Source organism: Protopterus annectens, chromosome 2.part1 (assembly GCF_019279795.1).
Source record: "Protopterus annectens isolate FY-2018-M chromosome 2.part1, PAN1.0, whole genome shotgun sequence".
Classification (NCBI taxonomy): Eukaryota; Metazoa; Chordata; order Ceratodontiformes; family Protopteridae; genus Protopterus; species Protopterus annectens.
The window spans coordinates 741,847,427-741,869,976 of record NC_056729.1 but is presented as its reverse complement, the minus strand read 5'-3'; the positions used below and the strand labels follow the sequence as shown (position 1 = coordinate 741,869,976).

Genomic DNA, 22,550 nt, shown 5'->3' with positions numbered 1-22,550 from the left:
GGACTCTGGTATTTGGGCCGACTGAGGGCTACCGGGAGCTGGATAACCCATATGTGAGGGCTGCAACAGTGAAACACAAAGAACATCTTAGCTTACACTTAGCAGACAGTTCAAAAGGTAGTCAAGTTAAGGCCTATAAAACAATATTTAAATCCAAAGGAGGAGTAGGATCCTTTAGCAGAAGTCTAAGTAGGCATGTTACCCTGAGAAAGGCTTTGCAAGGCCTGGAAGATGACAATGTTGAATTATCTACTCCTATATGAAAATTAGAAATGGCTGCTAATTGTAGTCTGACAGCTGAAGAGCTAGCTCCTTCACTGAAAATTGTAGCCAAAAATCCAAGAACATTAGACATTGGAGGTGAAAAGGGATCCAAGTTCTTTTTATGTGCCCAAAAAACAAATAGTTTCCATTTACTTTTGTAAACTTTTCTAGTGGAAGCTTTGTGGGATGATAAAAGTATGCGACAGACAGGGAAGGAGAGCCTGGATTGTCTAATAATTAATGGAACTGAAAGCACCATGTAGTAAACTTGAGGCCCGAAATGTCTGGATGAGTCATGTCTGTAAGATGAAACAGTAGGTCTGGAGTTGGATCCAAAATCCAGGGTAGATGTAGGAGATGGGGCCAAAGGAAGGGAAACCAGATCTGACAAGGCCAGTAAGGTGCAATGATAATAACTGTGCTCTTCAATCAGGATGCTCTCTGGAGAAATTTGGGAATGAGGGGTATTGGGGGGTAAGAATAAAGGAGACCGGAGGGTCAAGCATGAAGTACAGCATCTACTGGTACTACCCCAATGGGGGGATTAGGGCAAAAAAAACTACTGCACTTGCTGAGGGGAGATGCAAACAGATTGCAGCATGGCTGGCCCCATCAACAGAAAAACCTCTCCGCCACCTTCATGGTGAGAGACCACTCTTGAGGCATAAAGTCTAGACCTGCTTAGCTCATCTGTAATTATGTTGGACTTACCTGGGATGTGCATTGCTATCAGAAAGCATTGAGATCACCCACTACCATACTCTCATAGCTTCTCGACAAACAGGTTAAGATCTAATTTCCCCTGGTTTGTTCATATACCAGACTACTGACATACTAACTGTCTGAATCGCAATAGTCCCAGATGAGATAGTCTCTTGGAAGGTCTGCAGTGCTAGCAGGACAGCTTTCATTTACAGGACAATGATATGCATGTTGGGCTCTTCAGAGTACCATGCGCCTTGGACCGTCCTTCCCAAGAAGTGCCTCTCCCCACGTGATCTGACAGGCATCCGTGGTCACCATCCTCTTGGGTTGAGGGAGAACAAAGGGAAACCCTTCTCATATTTGACTGAAATGGAACAACTACAGATGGTAATTTTTGCAGGCTTGTGTTACTTTGACTTATCTCAATAATGGTTGTTGGAGAGCAGACCAATGAGTTGTGAGTGTCCATCGAAGGATCCTCATGTGGTACCTTGCCAGTGGTACAACAGTGACTGCAGCTGATGTGGACCCAAATGCTTGAAGTACCAGCCGAGCTGAAAGAGAAGAACTTTGAATTATCTTTTTTACCCAGAACTGAACTGTTTGAACCCAGGATAGAAGGAGAGAAGCTTGAACCCAGGATAGAAGGAGAGAAGCTATTTAAGTGACCGTATTGAACAGAGCACTGTGAATTTCAATATCTGAGTTGTTTCCAGTTGAAATTTGTTGTAATTGACAGAAACCCCCAGTCAAGAGCATAACTGAAATTAGTAGTTCCAAGTTTGAATTAGATGATGCCTGGTCGGAGCGGTTATGAGCCAGTCATCCAGATATGGAAACACCCAGAATCCCTACAGTCTCAAGTGAGCTGCAACTACTGCCACATACTTGGTAAACACCATAGGGGCTGTGGTGAAACCAAAGGGTAGTACTCTGAATTGGTAATGACTACCAACCAGCCAGAAGAATAGATATCCCCTGGAATACCTGTTCATTTTTATATTACAGTATGCATTCTGAAAGACTTATTGAGCAAATCCAGTCCTTGTGCAGAAAAGGCAGAATGAACTGAAATGTGACCATCTGGAACTTTGGATACTGAACTGATCGAATTAGACTGCAGAGTTCCAAGACTGGTCTCCAGTCTCATTTTCTTTGGCACTAAAAAGAATCTTGAATAAGTTCTGAACTCTTTCTGGTCTGGGGAACTGCTTGGATGACTTTTTTTTCTAGCAGCTTGTTTATTTCTGGTGCTGCTGCTTCCCTCTGATTGGGTGGAACATAGGGGATTTTGTTTACTACTAGCAGGAGTGGATGGGAAAATGGTACGATATAACCTCTGGATAGTATCCTCAGCACCACAAATCTTTTGTAATTTGTAGCCAAGCACTCTGGTGCAGATGGACAATCTTGCCTTCTTTCAGGAGCGGTGACATGATCCGTCAGAGAAAGAATCCCTAGATCCCTGGTTATGCAGACCACTTCTGCCATTGGGATGACATTTTCCATGAGACTTCCCTCCTCTGCACCGGGGGAACTGTCTCCACATGGACGTTGGAACAGACCCTGGGATTTTTTGAACATTTTCCATCCACTTCACTGGTTAACAGACTGCCAAAACTTAGCTACACTGGAACCTATACGATTGGATGGGAGATAGGAAATTCACCTCGGGGATCATGTCAGTAACCCTTCTAGACAGAGTACCAGGGAAGTAAATATTCTAGGAAGAAATAGCCAGGGAATGTTATGGCTAGGCTTGTATAGGGTCTAGGGCCGATAGCCTAGCACCAACCTATGAAATAAAGGGGAAACAAAGGCTCCAAAATATGAGCAGATTTTAAATAACAAAAAAAAATAAATAAATAAAAAGTAAGCTAAACAACATTTGTGTTAACATGAATTTTCTGAGGGAAATCAAGTCTGAAAGTCAAATGTATAGCATTATTTAGTCACTTCAAGATGCCATTTTAGCAGTAAGGGACCAAAAAATAAAAAAATATCTAGGCATTTTTTTTTAAATGATACATTCTGGATGCAAAATGCTTCCTCTAACACCATTTACATATACTACAACAACTTAGAAACATTAGGTGGAGGAACGTTCCTAAGCACCCTGGAATCTATCAAGGTTCAACCCAACACTCTCATACTAGGAGACTTCAACTACCCCTCCATTAACTGGGAAACTACTCAAGCACCAGTACACTGGCCCAACGCTTCCTGGAATTCATAAATTCCAATGCCCTGGACCAGCTCATTCTGACCCCCACTAGAGGAAGCAACATCCATGACCTGGTTTTTACTAACATGGGCAACCGTTGCTCTACATGTCAAGCAGAGCACCTCGCTGTCCCTCTTCAGGAGAAATCTTGATGAGTGGATAAAGGTACCCCGGGGATCACTCCAGTGGCTTTACTTGGTAGAGGCACTGGGAACTAATGTCAGGTGGCACGATGCCAGGGCACTTCTATGGGCTAGGGTTATAAAGGCTCCAGGGCCATTAGCCTAGTACACACCTATAAATCTATGAACTATTTTACATTCAAAATATATAAAAAAAATAATATAGTAATAAAAGAAATACAAATAAGTAAAACTGAACAGTTTTACAGAGAACCCATTCTCCAAGCACAATAATGCCCGACAGGGTGTGTGTTAATGTGTAATTAATGCCATTCCTGGGGTGTAGAGGCCCTTCGCCTGTGGCATCGAGCCTCACAACACCCCTGGGCAGGCATTAATTACACATTAACACACACCCTGTCAGGCATTATTGCTTGTGTAGTGCTGCTTTAGTTTCAAGAACAGGTCCTCTAAACAACAAAGACCTCTGGTTAGCAAAGTCTGCATATGCCTACAAAAGGGGTGATACTGTCAAGACCCTCTGATATCTGTACCCTTCAGAAAAAAACCTACCCTACTGATTACTGAAAATGGGCTCAAATTAAACACAAAAGTGTATCATCTGACAAACACCCCCTACCCTCAGCATAGAGTATACACAATATTCCACTGTTAAACAAAAATGTGGTCAGGGACCCAGTGTGGTAGTTGCCACATGATCAAAGAAGTGGGAATTCTCATCAAAAAAGTCTTTCTACTTAGCACAACTAACAGCCAATGGTACATTGTCTTGACCTGAACAGGTCATTATTCTCTCATACGTCAGTACAGATTATAATAATTAGAGTACAAAGCCCCTTTAGGAATGTACCTCACTTGACATATCAAACTACAGAAGTCTCAAGAGGTTTCTAACTAAGATGATTTCAGGTTTATCAAAAGAAGCTAGAAAGCTCCATCCCTTTACTCATTTTATAGACTCTTGAGGGGCTGTGGCTCACCTACCACACCAGAGACCACTACATCTCAGCAAGCTCGACTTTTTCACTAAGGAGTTAGACAGCCTACTCCACTGCAGTCTGGGTTTTCTGTTGCACAGACACCATCAGCTTTACTTAAGTCTCCTGCTGCTGTGTCTGCTGCAGATCTCGTTTTCTTTCCGAAAGGCAAAGACAAATCACCACTCTCATTACCAAACACAACTGGCAATCACACAGTACCAGTACAATATTCACACATGCAGCCAGTGATATAATTCCCCCTCGTAGTAGAATATGTTCACAGTATGCATACATGCAAATGGCTAATAATGAACAAATGGTAGCAGTGCTAGCTAGCCTCAAATGGACACCATTATCCAGCTTAGGTAAAATATGGTACGTATGCTGCCAAATACATACGAGTATGACTATGAAAATACACCAAAGCATGGACAGATTTGTATGCAACTTTCATTGTCTGTTAATATACATGTGGCTGTTTAAAGTATTTTCAAATTAGAGATACTGCAAGTTTCGTAATTTGGTGACAGTTATCACACTGGGCAAAGGTGTCAATTATATGATGGGTCCAAATACCTCAAGTTGTACACATCATAAATAACAAAAATATATCAGAGGCATGTGATGCCAAAAATGTGTTATACAACTTACATTTATTCAGAACAGCAAATGGAACACTGACAGCACAATCCAGCTACATTATAAGGACACTAAGTGGGAGGACAGGTGTTGATAGAAACATAGTACTGGTACAGTATTAGAATGGTTAATTATTCATATTGTACAAATGCAGTTGCACACAAAGGAAAAGAAGCAGGTGTACATATTTGCAACATCATTGTTAGACTTGTGTACATAGCCGGCCTTAGGCATAGGGCAACCAGGCTGTTGCCTAGGCAACCGTTCTAGTAGGGGCGCTTTTCCTATATTTATTTGATGTAGGTAGACCAGAATGGGGGCACCGGGTGGTGTGGTGTGGGTGCCGTGGAGCCCTTTTGCCTTGGGCACCAGTTGACCTAAGGCTGCTCCTGCTTGTGTAATGTCAAAAAATATATTGGGAGAGTAAACATTTCCTCAAAGTTTCTGTACAAGTGCAAACACAGTGACAAAACTAAAAATGAACTTCTTACAGTATGTCCAGTTATATCGACATTTCAAACCCTAAAACAATGGTACAAAGTCCACATTTTACCAAATTCAGTGACATAACTGCCTGTCATGCATATTCCCACAGACATACAAACATATGTGCAAGCATCATTATGATAAAAAGCAAACGTATGGCCTCACAGAATAATGCACGACCATCATCTAGAATAATGGTATAAATGTACTACTGAAAGCTACAGCACACTGTGTATTGCTATGCGAAGAACACAGTAGTCACTGAACTGTGATTTTGCATCAGTGAATAGTATGGGTGACACTTCATACTGCCTTCACAGTAACAGGGGTTGTAACAGAGGGACTTCACTGGCAGTGTGCATTACTAATAAGCATTCCAAACAAATTTGGGATACACTTCATACCAGTTTAGCTAAATGACAATATCCAAGTAGTCAATGTACACGCTATTAAACGAGCATGCTTTGCTCAGAATGCCCAGCAGTTTTAGGCAATATCCTCATGCTCTGGGTAAAGAGATTAATACCAAGTACTACTGCTACACAGTGTAGCAGATGCAACAGATAAGCATGTATTACTTTGATATTCACAGAATGCAGATAATGGGTGGTACTCCTGCTCTTTCCATAAATGCCAGAGATGATTTTTGACTGTAAATGGTTCAGGACAGACAATTTATGCAGATGCTGCCAACTCCCACCACAATTAGTGCACGTGCTAGTGTCAACTGTCAGGTGCTGACATCTCTGTTTACATGTCTGCCCTTGGCCTGTCGCTCTTACCCAATCATCATCCATTGTTGTTGCAGAAAATGCCATACAAAGAGGTATGTCTGCCTTCTGCTCCATATATGGTGCAGAGCCTTACATTTCACATCTCATAGAGTTGTCCGACATTTCAATTTGTGCATGACAAGTGTTGAACAGGCACCCGTGAGCACTAGGTGTGAGAATAAAGTCACTGATGAGTTCCTAACACAAGTATGCAGCATGCACATCTGAAAGAGTACATTAAGCTAATGCTCACAGTTCATAAGTTAGTACTAGACTAGCTAGCCTTGGGGGCCATTTTAAGTCTAGAGATTTTACTCAAAGGTAAGAGTGAAACCTTTTACTATGTATCTGCGAGATAAACATCTTAGCCATTATGCCAACCCCCAACAGATATTGTGGCAACTTATCAGTGATCACGTACTGTGCTTGTTAGTGCAGAACTTACTCTGGTGGCATTTGCACCACTGTTGGACAGCTGTGCGTATGATTCACATACACCACAAAAATATGTAATACTAAAACATTGTTTTTGTAATGAAGGATATGAACCCAGTAGACTGGAAAATCCTACATACCTATAAAAGAAAGTGGCATGGGTCTAGCTATACAAGTGTGAGATGTAAAATCTATATGCATTAATTGTGAAAACTGTTTGACATTAATCCAATGGTCTGCTACAGCAACACACAATATATAGAATTGTACATATTTTGATATTTGGGAGACTTTTGTAGGTATTTTTGCAGTCAGTACATTGTGCAGTATAGTTTGCAGGATGCATTATGCAACATTTAAGAGGTAAACCTTAGCAACAGCTGCAATGTAGGGTTCATAGAGGAAAGGAAGGGAGAACTTTATAGAATGAAGTGTTACTCGGCATCCAGAGCTGATATGAAGCATACCTTGTGAGCTGTGGTGACAGAAAGGAATTAAAAGACTGTAGAGGGCAGATACTGTGTCTGATGTTAATGTGCTTGAAGACAATGGCCATCTCTGTACAAAGTGTAATCAAAAAGAGTTAATGACATCAAGGACAAGGGCAACAGGAATAATTATTTAGATACAAGGCTGCAGGAAGAGAGCTGATGAGCTGTGACCTCACAAACAGCATGTGCGATGCAACACCGGACTGTTAAGCAGCTGCTAAGACAGGTTTTGATCATCACACTGGCAAGATCAGAACTGTTAACGTCCACAAAATAAAATATAATGCCAGCTAAGTAACAGTGAAAGCTGAAACTTGCTGGTGCACCATTAAAGCATTTCTCATGAACTCCCTAACCTCCATTCTGATGCCACCTATACATACCAAACTCTTGAGATAGCGGCACCTCAGAGCAAAAGATAATTTCAGACTGCAACTACGGTCAAAGAATTCAACAGGTACCCAATTTTGGTAATATTGATGAAATAGTTCTTCAAAAGAAAGATCATATGAATCTGTCCTATAGGAGTTTGCAGTTTTCTCTACATGTAAAGCGGAGAACACTCACGTGGCTCCATTTTCAGAATAGATAAATAAGGTACACTGTATGCAGTGACAATAATACCTCTTGGTTGTCAATTTGGCAATTACAGGACATAGTAAAGATGTTAGGGGTAGTAGCTATGTTGAGTACTGTCAATGTAAAGTTTTTAAAATACTATAAAGGAAACAACTGTGCTTAATGGAATTTTTAACTTTTAGGTGGTGAAAAATTAGCCAGTGATGGAGTACTGTCTACAGAACCACGACTCCCTAATAGTTTACAGGCAGAATCTGAGTTTGGATGCAGCACCTGTAGGTGTGATTCATTAGCTGACAACATGGCTGATAATGTCACAGTGGCTGCTATAACGGCCATCACCACTGCTGCTTAGATTCAGAATGATGAACTGCCAGGATGTTTTTTGGTAAGCAGAGGTGAGAATAATGGTGAAAAAGGTGGAAGGAAAGCATCCAGTGTAAATTTGACACAGTCTGGTGTAGATCAACAAACGATGCACTATGCAGCAGCATGACGCTCAGCATTAGCAACTGCTGTGTCAGCAGAGGTGTCCCAGGTGCTACTGGTGCTGCTGTAACAAGCAACTCACCTGTTGCAATAACAGTTCAGTCTGTCAAGAAGCCAGGCATGTTTTGTGGCCAGGACTGGTGAGGATGACGTTACCAAGGGTCAGCAGACAAGCTTCCAAAGCACATGCAAGTGTCTTGCAATGCTTCACAAACAATACACTAGTGGCAACATGTCACCGAGCATTAGTTATTCATGGGTCTGAACAGATGTCCCGTATGCACATAAGATGTGGTGAAAGTCACACACAAAGCCAATAAATCACTCTGTAGTAAGATTAAGTGTAAGCTGGTGCGTGTGTGATAACAGCATTGCTGCACCTTCTGGGACAGAACAGAGGACCATATGTGACATCCCAATTCCATTCAGAGAAACACTAGACTACACTTATGTTACACAACCCATACTACTACTATCTTACTGTATTTCTTCTAAGTGGGCAAGTGTTCTTCCAGACTCTTATTACTGGGAGTGTTCCCTATTCGGCCCTTCTGGAGTTGCACTCAGGCAAAATTAGATCCAGGTGTAGTCTGGGAGATGAAGTACAACAGATTTCTGCCTTCTTACTTAAGATCCCAGCTAAAAAATCAACTGGCTTCAGCAGCTGCTGCAACAATTATGTTACCTAAACATGAAGATAGCTGCAGGAATCTAATCAATCATAGTAGGATGCAAGGAAGACTATGACACACACACTGTTGTGCAGAACAATGCTCAGCTAATTCAGTAGAACATAATGCTATACCGGCTGGTGTAGAAGTTGCAGCACTGACAACAACACAGACCATCTGGGATCTAACTGCAAGCCCAAAGGCTGAATGGACAGCTGGAAAGTCAGCTGCCCTCTCCAAGTGAAGGGAGGAGTTCCTTACCTCAGGGTTGCTCAAACCAGGAATCTAATCTCAGACAAACATTTGTGTAACAGAACTGCATGCTGACAGCACATACACACTTCACATAAAGTGCCACAGACATGCCATAACATGGCTAATGCACATAGAGCACATTCTGAATGCAAACCTGTTTTGGGATTGCAAGCTGTGCAAGAAAATCTCAGCCAGCAGGCATCCAACTCTCATCCTTTATTACTTGGCTGTAAGGAGGAGGAATGGTATAAGATGCAAGTCCAAGCTAGTACAAGAGGAAAGTACAGCTGTTCAAGTACACTTAACAATAACACTACATATTCACATAGATCACTACTGCACTAGCATAAAGCTATATGTGATGTATCCTGTCAAATATATTAGAAATCTGACCAGTATACTAAAGTTTTTGGACACCCTCTTCCCACACTGTATATCAGCTTAAGTACAAGGGCTGCTAGTAAAAGAGAGGACATGTGGCACCAAAAATCAGAATGTTCTTGCTATTGAAACATTCAGACAGAGATCTTGTCTCAACAGTGACTTCAGCATTGGTGGTCAGCTTGGATCTAGGCTTAGTGGGTAGTTACGCCATTGGGGACCTTCCATTCTGTTTTGACCATGTTCTACAAGACTCACATACGTACACTTTAAAACATGCCATTACTGATGACTATAAACTATCAAGACCATCTCAATAATCCCTCATCATGTTTTAGCAGCATGAGCAATCATGGAAAGTAACTGATTAAGTCTGCTTTGGGCAACTGTTACTTGGTGAAAGACAAGCATAATACATATGCTCTAATGACAAATACTGTTAAATAAAGTCAATACATAAAATGTAGACACATGAAACTGCAAAATGCTTAATTAGCCAGAAGTCATACCTGCTGTCTTCCTAGAATGCATAACATAATAAAATAATTAATATGGTTGCGTCTATTAAGTGAGACTAAAAAAAATCAACCACTAAATATTATATATATATATATATATATATATATATATATATATATATATATATATATATATATATAGAGAGAGAGAGAGAGATATTGATACAGATATATATATATATATATATATATATATATATATATATACACACACACACACACACACACACACACACACACACACACACACACACACACACACACACACACACACACACACACACACACACACACACACAAATATACACATATTTTAATATATGGGTGTAGTTCACTTCACCGAAATCTCATTTCACTAACAGCTTACAAAGATACATTTCACAAGACTAAATGGCAAACCAAAGACAAACTCACAAAAGTAAAGCCTACCTCCTTCTACAACTTAAAAAACTACTTATTTATCCTCTTATCAAAAACCAGACAATATAAAACAAAACTACCATACTCCCCAGCATGGGGGACTGTGCTCCCCACACCCCCCTACTATATATATACTAATTCTAGGTCACACTACAGTGGGGATGACAGCATATACCCTTTACTTGCCTCACAGTACTCTACACACTGCCACATCAAGTCTATATCTTACAATTCAGTGAGATGAGATTCGGGGAAATGGATTTTCAGCAATTTGAACTTTAGGTGATTTGGTCTCAGTGAATTGAATGTCAATGAAATGGGATTTCTGTAAAGTGAAGTAGACCCAAATATATATATATATTAGTAGAATAAAACCCAAAAGCTGAAGGTAACTGGAATGAAATTAGATAATCCACAAAGTGTATAAAAAATCCAATGCTTTAATAAAGATGGGTGAGCGCTTTCACAGTGCTCAACATTGCTTCATCAGACAAGTAAAAATCAATTAGCATCTGCTTAAATACATATTTCAAACTTCAAAAACAGCCAATCAAATACAAAAGACTACCATCAACCCTCCCACTCTCTGTTTAGGCTCAATACACAGAGATACACACATAACAATGCACCTCTATCCAGTTATGTGCACAGGGTACACTCTGGAAAAGCTTGGGTATACAGTAAAAGGACAAAAGAAAATTAACAAAATTTTTACAACAGACCATGTTAATGAATACCATACACTACTTAAGAGGAAAAGGCAGCTACAATATCATGAGTCTACAATGACACAAAACATCAACAGGTACAATGAAATGATCAGAAATGTCTACTCCCTTCTGGAATAAGGTGACCTAAACTTGCATCCAATTTACACAAACAAACCCCTCACCACAACTGCAATAATACAATTTTATATCATCTGTTAATGGACTGGTTTCATGATCCCTTTTAAATGTTTTCCAGCCATGACTTGATTCACAAGGACAAACAGAAGTACAACATATGCAAGTGTATGTTTCTGTGCAGGTGTGCATATTTATCTACACCTATACACAATCTATATGCGCGCGCACACACACACACACACACACAAACATACACACATACACACATACACACATACACACACACACACACACACACACACAGGAGCGGCCTTAGGTCAACTGGTGCCCTAGGCAAAAGGGCTCCACGGCGCCCCCACCACACCACCAGGTGCCCCCATCCTGGTCTACCGACACTAAATAAATACTGTAAAAGCACCTCTACTAGAGTGGCGCCCTAGGCGGCAGCCTAGTTGGCCTATGCCTAAGGCCGGCTATGCACACACACACACACACACACACACAAATGTGACACAAAAACACAAGAGGACACAGTTTAGTATAGTCAAACATGTTCCTAAGATGTGGAAGGAAACCAGAGCACTAGCAGAAAACTTATGCAGGCTTGAGTAAACAGTGCAAATTCTACACTGATACTGACCAGAAATCCAGACTGAATCCTGGAACTCTGAGCTAGACCTTTTGCAACTGAGCCACTGTTTTACCAGTTACTACTGCAAAAGTACACAAAACACACACACACCCACCCATATATAAAAACACTTTGGTCTGCAGGCACCTTTAGAAACTTGCCATAATGACGTCAAACAAGCATAACAGGAATGCCAGTACATCATCTGCAGTGTGCAATCTGCAAGAAATCGTCAGGAAAATTACCTCCACCATCTAGGAAAAAAACTGTACAACAGAAAGGATGAACAAAAGAGAAAACAAGAAAAAAAATGGGACTGCACAGTGACAGAAGCAGACTAATTTAAAAAGCACAGATGCAGATATATGTATAGAACACAGAATGCTAATTCAGCAATAAAAAAAATTAGGTTTGCCTTTGAAAACCTTAGCATTCTGCTTGCATCTTTAAATATTAAGAGCACCTTAAACACTTTTAGAATCAAAGTTAAATCACAAGTTTTGTAAGAACATGTTCATGTTGCTGAAAAAAGTAACTTACTTTTCGAAATTACTGTGTAATTGAAGTAATCAGGTAGTGTTTTCCAGGCACCACAACAGGCAAAGATACTGAAAACTACAACAGCATGAACATGTTCAAAGTGCCCAATTCAATGTGAAATTTCTATTAGGATTGCCCGATAGATAAGTGATTATACAATCACCTCTTGGTCAGAGTCAAGGTCCTCTGCAGCTGGATGAGCTGCATTAGTTGAGAGTTCTTTAACATCTGTGGAATCATCATGTTGTTCTGACATACCTGAAATCAAACAAAATATTTAGCGTGTACTTCTGACTTGTATGACTGCACTCTATGTGGAACCAAGTATACTAATAAAATTCAGGTTTTATTAATATTTTAAAACATAAAAGTAATTTATGGCATAACTAGCATCTTGGTACTACCTTAGCAGTTAATTAAAACAACAGCATCTTTAACAGTCAGCCATTCAACAGTCTTATTCAAAAATTACTAATCAATTAAATAATAAAGGCAACTTATCAATTAAATAAAGGCAAATTAAATTTTCAGAAAGACTGTAATGGCATGGATGGTCACTAGAGGGAGACAAAGTACAATTAATCTAATAAATTGAAACCCTCGCCTGATTATAACCCCGCAGATGTGCAATTAAGCAACAATCCACAACTGGGTATGGGTAAATCCTGGGACACCCACACCTAGGAGTGACTATTGTTATTATACAATGACTTTACTTCAGCTTCCTCTCTATTCTGTAGTGATGTACTTGCTCACGTGTAAGACATGTATGTCTGTATGCTTGCACATTAAAGCACTAGAGTGCAGTAGAGTAGAAGGGGGTTTTCAGATTGAAATTTTTTTTTTGACCAGACACAAGAAATGTGGCAAAAATATGACAAAAATCAGGAGTGTTCTGTAAAACTTTGGACTGTTTAGGGTAATGGTTACCAGCAATACAATCAATCTTACTGCTGATAGCCATACTTCATTACTTTACATACATATTTATTTGCATACTTGCCATATTTGCCATACTTTACTTACAGTTTTGCAGAAGTTCTTGTTTTTTTCTGACATTTAACAGTCTGTCTGTTAAAATATCTTTTGGATGGCAATAAGAAGCATATTACAACAGAAAGCCTGCCACTTTTGAGAGATGAAACTTCTTTCTACTGGGATATGTTTGATTTACAACAGGCATGGTGATTGGACACTGAACCTGCATGCACTTTCCAGAATACTAATAACATTTTATTGTATAATCTTTCTTCTTTCATCACATATAAACAAGCTGACAAATAATCAATAATATTGATCAACAAGTATCTGCCAAATAACTGAAAACAAGTACACTTTAAATGAAATACATAAAAAATGTGTTATTCATACATTTACAGTGCAGTGTATCATACTTGATCAGCCATGCCTTCTGATGCAGAAGAGTACTTACAACATGTGTGACTAACTCTGCTTTTGTTTCTTATGTATAAAGTTATGCATGCGCGCGCTCACACAACACACACCACAAAAAAGCTTGAGAGTCCCTAGCAAGGGCTTGATTAAAATATACAGCTACTGGACTTGCCACTGTGTTGCTTCTTATATGTGATGTGTGTTCTAAAATCATAACACATGCCTTTCTTTATAAGTATAATACATTTCAGATAAGAACTTGTACAGTACAAGCTACATGTTAAACATGACAGCTACACTGGCATTGTTTACCATTAATAATCTGGACAGATGATTTTGCACACAAGTGGCAGATTGAGCACCCACTACATATTTCCACATCAGATGAATGTTGTTCTCTCAAGAAGAGGGCTCATCCCTGAATGTACCAATCTATCCATGAGGTTAAAAGTGACACCATAAGCATTTCTGCAAAGTCACTCGTGCCTCTGCTTCTTAAGGATATGTACACCACCACCACCAAAGGAGGCATATTGAGTGACAAAAATACATCCTGCTTAGGGAGAGCCTACCATACCTATAACTGGGAAAAACCCACATCAATGGGTGAAATACCCCCAAGCTTTATAAGGGAATAATGAAGAATTTTGTCACTCCTGCCCTTAGCTAGGAGTCTGTGAATGATGTCATCTGCCAACAAATTAAACTCTTGCCTTTCTGATTATAATCGTTTGGAAGGAATTCAAGAAAAGAAACACAGCCAGATGTCTAGAATGTGCTACTAGACTGGGGCAAAAATATATTTATTACGGTGGGTTTACAATACATGGTGGCTGTACTAGTGTAAAACCTATTTTTTTTTTAAAAACAAGAAACATCTTTATTAAATTATTATGTATGACACAGGCCATGTTACATTTACATAAATGACAATAAACCATAGCGACAATTGCAGGTGCAAACATTACACATTCCAAACCATGTGACACAATTGTAGCTGCAAACATTATACATTACTTTTAACATATCCTGTCACTGTTAGTCAGCTATTAGCTCATTCAAATCCTGCCTTCTTTTAAACCTTATTCCTCATCTGCAGGTATTGACCCCAAAGTTCCCATTTTTCTATGTAATTTGCTCCTACCCTTTTCTCAAAATCCTAGTTCCAGTTGTTTTACCTATATACTAGTAGAACTGCTAGTAAAGTCAGTTTAGACTGATTTCCGCTTTCTAGGTAACTGCTTTTTTGGCAGCAATCACAATTAGACTTGGCAAGGCCTTACTATGTCTAGGCAATTCAGAGTTTATTTCATAGCTCAAAAATGTCATTTTACTAGTCACTCCAACTTGCTCACTCAGCATCTTCGACAGAGCATTCAGCAGGGAATCTTTAAAGTCTACCAACTCATTACACTCCCAGAAAATATGTTCTCAGTTGCATCTTTCTGCCCCATCACACCTCCAACATTTGCTGTCTACCTGAGGAAAAATTCTTTGAAGTCTGCTTGGGCTACAAAAATAGCTATGTAAGTACATATAAAACCTAATACTCAAGTACAATGTGTATGAGAAGTATTCTAAGGTAAAGTAATTATATATTCACTCACCTGTAACCTCGTATGAAAACTGTAAAACTCTGATGGCAAAAGCTAATAAATCAATATAGCAAATACATATATTCGTGGATTTGTTTTGTAATTTTTATCTGTTCTCAAATGCACTCCTTAACAAGTCATTATAAAAATTATTTAAAGAAAATCCAGTTCTTGAAGTGTGAACACAAGTCTATCACAAGCTCACAAGTCTGTTGGAATGCTTCTAGCCCTTCCTTGTGTTGAATGTATGCATTAAGATGTGCTACATCCTCTGTTGTGAAAAGAACAGTCCCCCTGCCAGATGTTATGGTGTGGAGGGATAAAGCCCTGAATGTGATCCAGCCCTTGGAAGAGGAGTGTTGTGGTTTGTGCCCTGTGGACACACCTTCAGCTCACCATGCCATAACCTGTGATACCCCTCAAAAGTAGTAAACCAATTATGGGAGTGCAGAGATAACACATTTACTCAAACATGTCCTCTCTGGTGCATTTCTCAGACATGACTTTTATTTCTATAAGCTTTGCCATACAGACCTGGATTGACAAGACATTTCTCGGACTATGGCTCTATTTCCTCTAACTGGCAGATTAAGCAAGACCCATAAAAGCATATATGCAAGTCAGCCTACTATGATCCAACTAAATTATTTACAAATGAAGTAATTAGCCCTAATTTACATATCTTGTTACAAAGCAGATAGGATCAGTTCTTTTCACTTTCCATTGATTCATGTCTGCAAGTAGATGGAATGTTCTTTTTATGACTCTCATAAAAGCTTGAACTGCATTCTTTTGATGTGATTCAGTGCATCACAACTTGCAAAATATATTCAGTTACATAAACAAGGATGTCTGGCATTTAGAATTATCCTTTCTCAACTTCAAAACAGTAAAGTTGAAAAAACAGACTTGCACAACATCTACTCAATGTCCAACAGTGGCCTTCATTAGTAAATGCACAGAAGCATGTTGTTGTAGTGGGGGGGGGGGGGCATTGCTGAGCTTTGCGGTAATATGGGGAGCTCATCCACATCCATGGAGTGTGTGATTAGGCCATACACCTACCCTCAGTGCCAGTGTGCCAGTAAGAGCAGAGGCAAACCTCATGGCTACACAATGGATAAATCAAAGGGTGCTTCAACAAAGTATTAGTTTAAGGGGGTGCACACTTATGCAACCAGCGTATTGTATGTTTTTTATTTTTTATATTTTTCCCCTAACAGATTTGTTTGTTTTTCAATTGAATTGTACAGGTTCTACATCACAGTAAAGGTGAGAAAAAGTTATGAAATGATTTACTGCGGTCTCACTTTTTTTACATCACAAAAACCTGGCAGTTTAACAGGGGTTTGTACACTTTTTATATCCACTGCACCTGTGAAACATGACAATTATAACATTCTTTAACAAAACACAGTTTACCATTAACAACTAGGATAGGCATTTTTTGTGTAAGCTACAGAATGAGCACCCATGACAAATTCTCATATCAGAGGATTAGTTCCACTAAATGAAGATGGAACATTCCCAATTATACCAGGCTGAGTGTGCAGTGATGCAGAATAGTACATTATGGCAATAGGTTTACAGAGTTTGGAGAAGGAGATCTAGAAACTCCTGTTTCGATGGAGATAATGGGATTGAGGTTAGCAGGATGCTGATGAGGAAAGCAAGTTGGAGTGCTATGGTGGATCACATGCTGGGAGAGATAGAGGAAGAATCGACAAAAGGAGCTAGATTACTGGAAGGTGTTAGCAGCTTGGGTTTATGGTTGGCCAGTAGTGTAGCTGGCTTTAAAATTATGCATCTATAACAGGGTCTTGTTGTGAACAGTAAGGAAGCTATTTCATATGCAGAAATGGTAAACAAAGGCAAGAAAGATGCTGTGACAAAAGTTGAAAGAAGACAAGGACTGATGCAAGAACAACAAAATCAAAAGAAAAGATCAGTGGTATGAATAAAAAGAATAGTGACACTATTAACAGCTACGAAACAAATTTGTCACTAAATTTGTCAGCTAGGATGTTGGCTATTTCCTTTGGGTCAGACAGCATAGTACTACTGTAGATTATCTACAAACAATGGCTGGTAGGTCTTAACTTCCTGACGTAGTTAAAGAAAGATATGCACTTATCTTTTTTTTTTTTTGGTTTCAATGGCTATTTTAAGTTCATACTCATCTTTGAGCTTCCTAACTATTCCTTTAAGCTCTTTGTTAATTTACTGAAGTGTGCTCTTAAGGCAGGTACAGGGAGACCTTTTACAAGCACTAAGCAGTTTCTTTCTCTTATGTAATTTAATTATAAGGGTATCCGCTACAGGTATTTGTTTTTAAAATTCTCATTGGATTTGGTGGGGATATGGACAGCCTCATCAATATACTTTAAGTGAGAGTAGACATATGATGTACAGGTAGCAGCTCTGGCAATAGGATCCTTCAGAGGAGGACAGGACTACAGCAGAATTTATTTTCAAGTCGTCAAGTTATTCAAGAAAGTTTGGTTTTGAGAAGTTCCTAGACACAGCTATTTACAGGTGCCATCAATTTTAAAGGGAATATCATAAAATGATGGTCTGATTTAACAAGGCATGGTGATACATAATGGAGGTATGCAAGAAGTGTCCATATTTCTGAGGACTAGATCAAGGATACTGGGGCCCCAACTAGGTTGGTAAACTATACGAGACATAGAGTTAGCATTTATTAAGTCAAGGAACAACTTGGCATGATGAACTTTAACAGTGTAGGTTAGCCAGTTTATTAAAGGATAGCTGAAGTCCCCCAGAAGAAAGGTCTTGGGTTTAATGGAAATTTTAGAATTAAGATGCTCAGAAGGGGACATAGAGGGTGTACTATAACTAGCTATGAATAAATAATTAATTCTTGTTTATGGTGATTTGAACTTCTGTGAGAACAAACGTGATGTCCCAAGGAATCCTGTTGTGTGGTGATAACATCCTTGACAAAGACTGACACTCCCCCACAATTGGCAGTATGTCTGAAGACATTATACCCAGGTATAAAAGGGGTGATATCATTGCTCTGAACATGAATGTGCTCAAGTGGTAGGACAGCTTCAAGCTCTGGCATTGTTTTTTTTTTTTTTTAAGACTCTTGGCACTGAGTACAGCCACATTAATGTGTTCCAAATTACAATTTACAAGGCTGAAATGCCCCTCAGATGGACTCTGCCTAAAAAAAGACAATACATGGGCAGCAAGTACTTTAGCCAGAATGGAAAAGCCTTTGTAATTGAGGTGCAGACCACCCCTGGGAAAGCAGGTTGACTTGTCAGCCATCTCATCCCAAGTTGACACATACTATAGCCCCCTGGTATGACAATCAAACACATTGCCAATTACCTTGTCTTTGAATCTCAGCATTGCTACTGGTGAAGGTAAAATGCCACTCAAGACCAGTATCTTTCGGGGGCTTAGCCTAGATGGTCAGCTGAGAGCAGTGAATTTTGAGAGCTCCATAAACTAGTATAATAATATAGGAAAATTTATTATTTTCAAGTTTAAAACATCAGAAACTACATAAATATCAATTTTGGTGGAGATATACAAAAATGTTCCGGTCAAGTAACTTGGGAGATATATGGAGCCACTGAATATGAACTCAAGGAATTCTCATCCAGATGCTGCTTTGAAAACAGAACTGCAATTTATGATATCTACCTTACAGGAACTATCTTTGAAGATGGATGGCTTTAAAAATGACTAAGAAAACCTCAAACTAAATTCTCAAAAACAAACGGATACCCTTAAGGAACTATTACAGTAACACCATATAAAAATAACAAATATAGAGACTTCTCTAAATGACAATGAAGGGAGACTCAAAGAGGAAGAATTCCAAAAAGAATTTCTGCTTAAACAGAATACATGGCTGCTTAACAAAATAGAGGACTTAGAAAACAGGGAAAGGAGAAACAACACAAGGATCTTTGGTCTGCCTGAAAACACTGAAGAAGACGACATTATTTAATTCTTGACCTGGCCTCCTGAATATTTAGACTTGAAAGAGCGACTTTCATTTGGAATTGAAAGGGCACATACAGCACTGAGGAAACCTGCTTCTAACTCAAATACTCCACCTAGATCCATAGTTATAAAATTTCTTTCATTTCTAGACATGGAACTAATATTAAAATCTGCTTGGAGAAAAACACCCTTAAAGTACAATCAAAGCCTGATAAGGTTTGACAATGATTATTCTTCCAGAATACTATAACAAAGGAAAAAAGTCTGGCCAATAATAAAACTACTGAAACAAAACAACATTAAAGCACAGCTGGCATTTCCAGCCAAGATAAAAAGAATTTTTGCCAATGATATGAGAACCTTTAATGACTTAAAAGAAGCTACGACATTCATCAAACACAACATAGTGTCTATCCCAGATGAAATGGGATGGATGGCCCCTACTCCTAAAAGAATAAAAGAAACAAATCCTTGAACTGATGCTAGAAAGAAGAAACAAAAAAAAAATGATTCCAAGACAGCATTCCCAAAAAAATAACTCTTACAACTGCATCTCTCAAAGTATCAACTGATATGGTACATCACTTGTCATCTGTTTTTATTTTTTAAAAAAAAAGGGAAGGATTCTTAAACAACTGAGAACAGTAATGATTTATTCAGAATGTTCAAAGAGTCCAGTAATTCTTCACAAACAAAGGTAGGTCAAGATGGGTTACTATTTACATTATATATATAAGCCAAACAAAGCAACATACAATACAAACATAGACATTTCTATTCCCCAACTTGAACTCAATGAATACTTATCTTGTTCATTTTTCATTGATTTTACTTATAATAATTTAAGTAATTAATTAACTAATTCAACAAGGTACCATTCATCAGAGTTCAGACTCAAATGTAACAAATTAACATTATATACAATAGCAGTAACAGTAGAGTGTTTTGAAAACAAATGCTGTCATGGAGATTAATGCCTTCTGCAGTTAAAGTATGATTTAGAAATGTCATGTATATCCTGGTTATATAATAGTACAAAGCTCTTAGTACAAATGTCATCATTATTCTGTCTAAATATAGTTAATATCAATTATGGCAGGTATCACAGCTATGAGTGCTGTTTGATCAATCCTGACATGGTGTGCGTGGATGCAGCTGTGTCTGGCAGCTAGTACAAATGTCATTATTATTCTGTCTAAACATAATTAATATCAATTATGGCAGGTATCATAGCTTCGAGTGCTGTTTGATTAAGCCTGACATGGTATTTGTGGCTGCAGCTGTGTCTGGCAGCTGTTATATGTTGCCATTTTCATCTCCAAGAAGCTGTGAGCACTGCCTTATGGTCGAGGTTTACTGATGCTTGTGTATTAGGAAGAGACATTTGGTGTTTTAGCCTGGATCCAGGGGAAGGGGGTGCTAGAACTGTGATTTGGGATATTTTGGCAGAGAATGGTTTGTTTGTACGTCTGCTGAGTGAGAGGTGGGGGGCTGGAGGAGTGCGTTGTCTCTTGTTGTGGCGGTTTGTTGGAAGTTTTTTTTTTCATCTGTTTGCTCTCCGTCCTTTTCCTGGCTGCTGCCTTGCTGAAAGGGAGGGAATTTAGGCTTGAAGTTGCAGTGAAGTGAAGCTTAGAAGCTTTGCTTCAGGTGCATTGCAAGCCTCTGGTATGCAGTACACAAACACACTAACAGAAACAGACACTCCCAGGTTGCTATGGTAAAGGAGACAGATTGATGAATGCTTAATGGCTCTGAGGAGCCTGTGAGATGATTCTCTGCAATGACATTTTTGGTTTAAAAAAAAAAAATATATATATATATATATATATATATATATATATATATATTCACTTCATAATCTCGAAATACTGAAATATCAAATTTCAGTATCGAGACCATGAAACCGAATCCACAAAACACAAACAAAACCTCGAACCCAAAACCGTGAAATTCAAAACACCGAACAAACCGCACACACTACACCATACATACACCAAAACACCCACATCACAACATAAACAAACAAAACTACACACATACACAACTCATACACACATAAGCAGGGCAAGCCCCTGCACCCATGTGGGCTGTGTCCCTACACCCCCCTACTAATATATACTAACTCAGAGATCACATAAACAGGAAACAAAAGCAAACTCACACACGCACATCTCCAATCCCTCACACACACTCTAACTCCCACTCAAAACCCTTACAAAACACTCACTTACCTGACATAACACCTACATCCACATATGGCACCACGCACCACCTAAACACAAACCCGGACATTACGTAGCGCAACTTCATAACCGCGAATACGACATATATTCGACATATGTGAAATTCGCGATTATGAACGTTCGCTATTTCACACATTCGACTTTATAGCTTTGAGATACTAAAATTCGACATTTCAGTATTTCGATGTTATAAAGTGAACCCATATATATATATATATATATATATATATATATATATATAATAAAACGGCTGTTTTAAACCACATGTGCACTTATAGATGGTCTCCCAACACTTCGTTTAGCTCATTAAGTTTTTTTTTTTTGTTTCTTTTTTTATCAAGAATCAAAAGTGCATTTTTATATTTAAAATGTATTTTGGTCCAAACACATTAAGGACTTGCATATGAGTGGAAGTCTGAGTTATTGTGAAAGACTTAGAGCACTTGGTCTTGTGCAGTACCCTTTGTAGTGGTCTGGGAGGTGAGCTTGCTCGGACGTGTTGAGCATATGGGGATAGCTGATTCTAGGGGTGTTTGGGGTTGCCAGGAAGTGCTAGAGAGTCAAACTTCCTTCCTGGAAATATCTGTGGGAATGGAAAGTGTGTGGAGTGGTTCACTGGCACAGTGGCCACTGCATGGAACAGGACAAATATTGGTTTGGATATTTTAAGAACAGCCTGGAAACACACCACATGAACTATGAATGGTATTCTGGCAAAACTGGATAGGCATTGTTGCCAGTGCTTGAAGTACTGATGTGTGTATGTAAGGATGGAAATATAACAAATAAGAAACTAGAAGGGTCTCATAATTTAAAGTCTATGGACTGAATAAACATGCTTGGAAGGAGCTAATAAGA

At 39.0% G+C, this 22,550-nt stretch overlaps 1 protein-coding gene across 6 annotated transcripts in view; it reads right to left on the bottom strand.

Annotated features, from left to right (window-relative positions):
- ARFIP1 (ADP ribosylation factor interacting protein 1) overlaps positions 1–22,550 on the bottom strand; it is a 1,064,000-nt gene that overhangs the window by 721,904 nt on the left and 319,546 nt on the right. For 4 of the 6 annotated variants that reach the window (XM_044062456.1, XM_044062455.1, XM_044062459.1 and 1 more), the window contains one exon: positions 12,636–12,730. The exons of the other annotated variants lie outside the window; for them this stretch is intronic. In XM_044062456.1, the coding sequence (XP_043918391.1) occupies positions 12,636–12,728 (93 nt within the window). In that variant the 5' untranslated portion in view covers positions 12,729–12,730. The remainder of the gene's footprint in view (positions 1–12,635; positions 12,731–22,550) is intronic. 6 annotated transcript variants of the gene reach the window in all.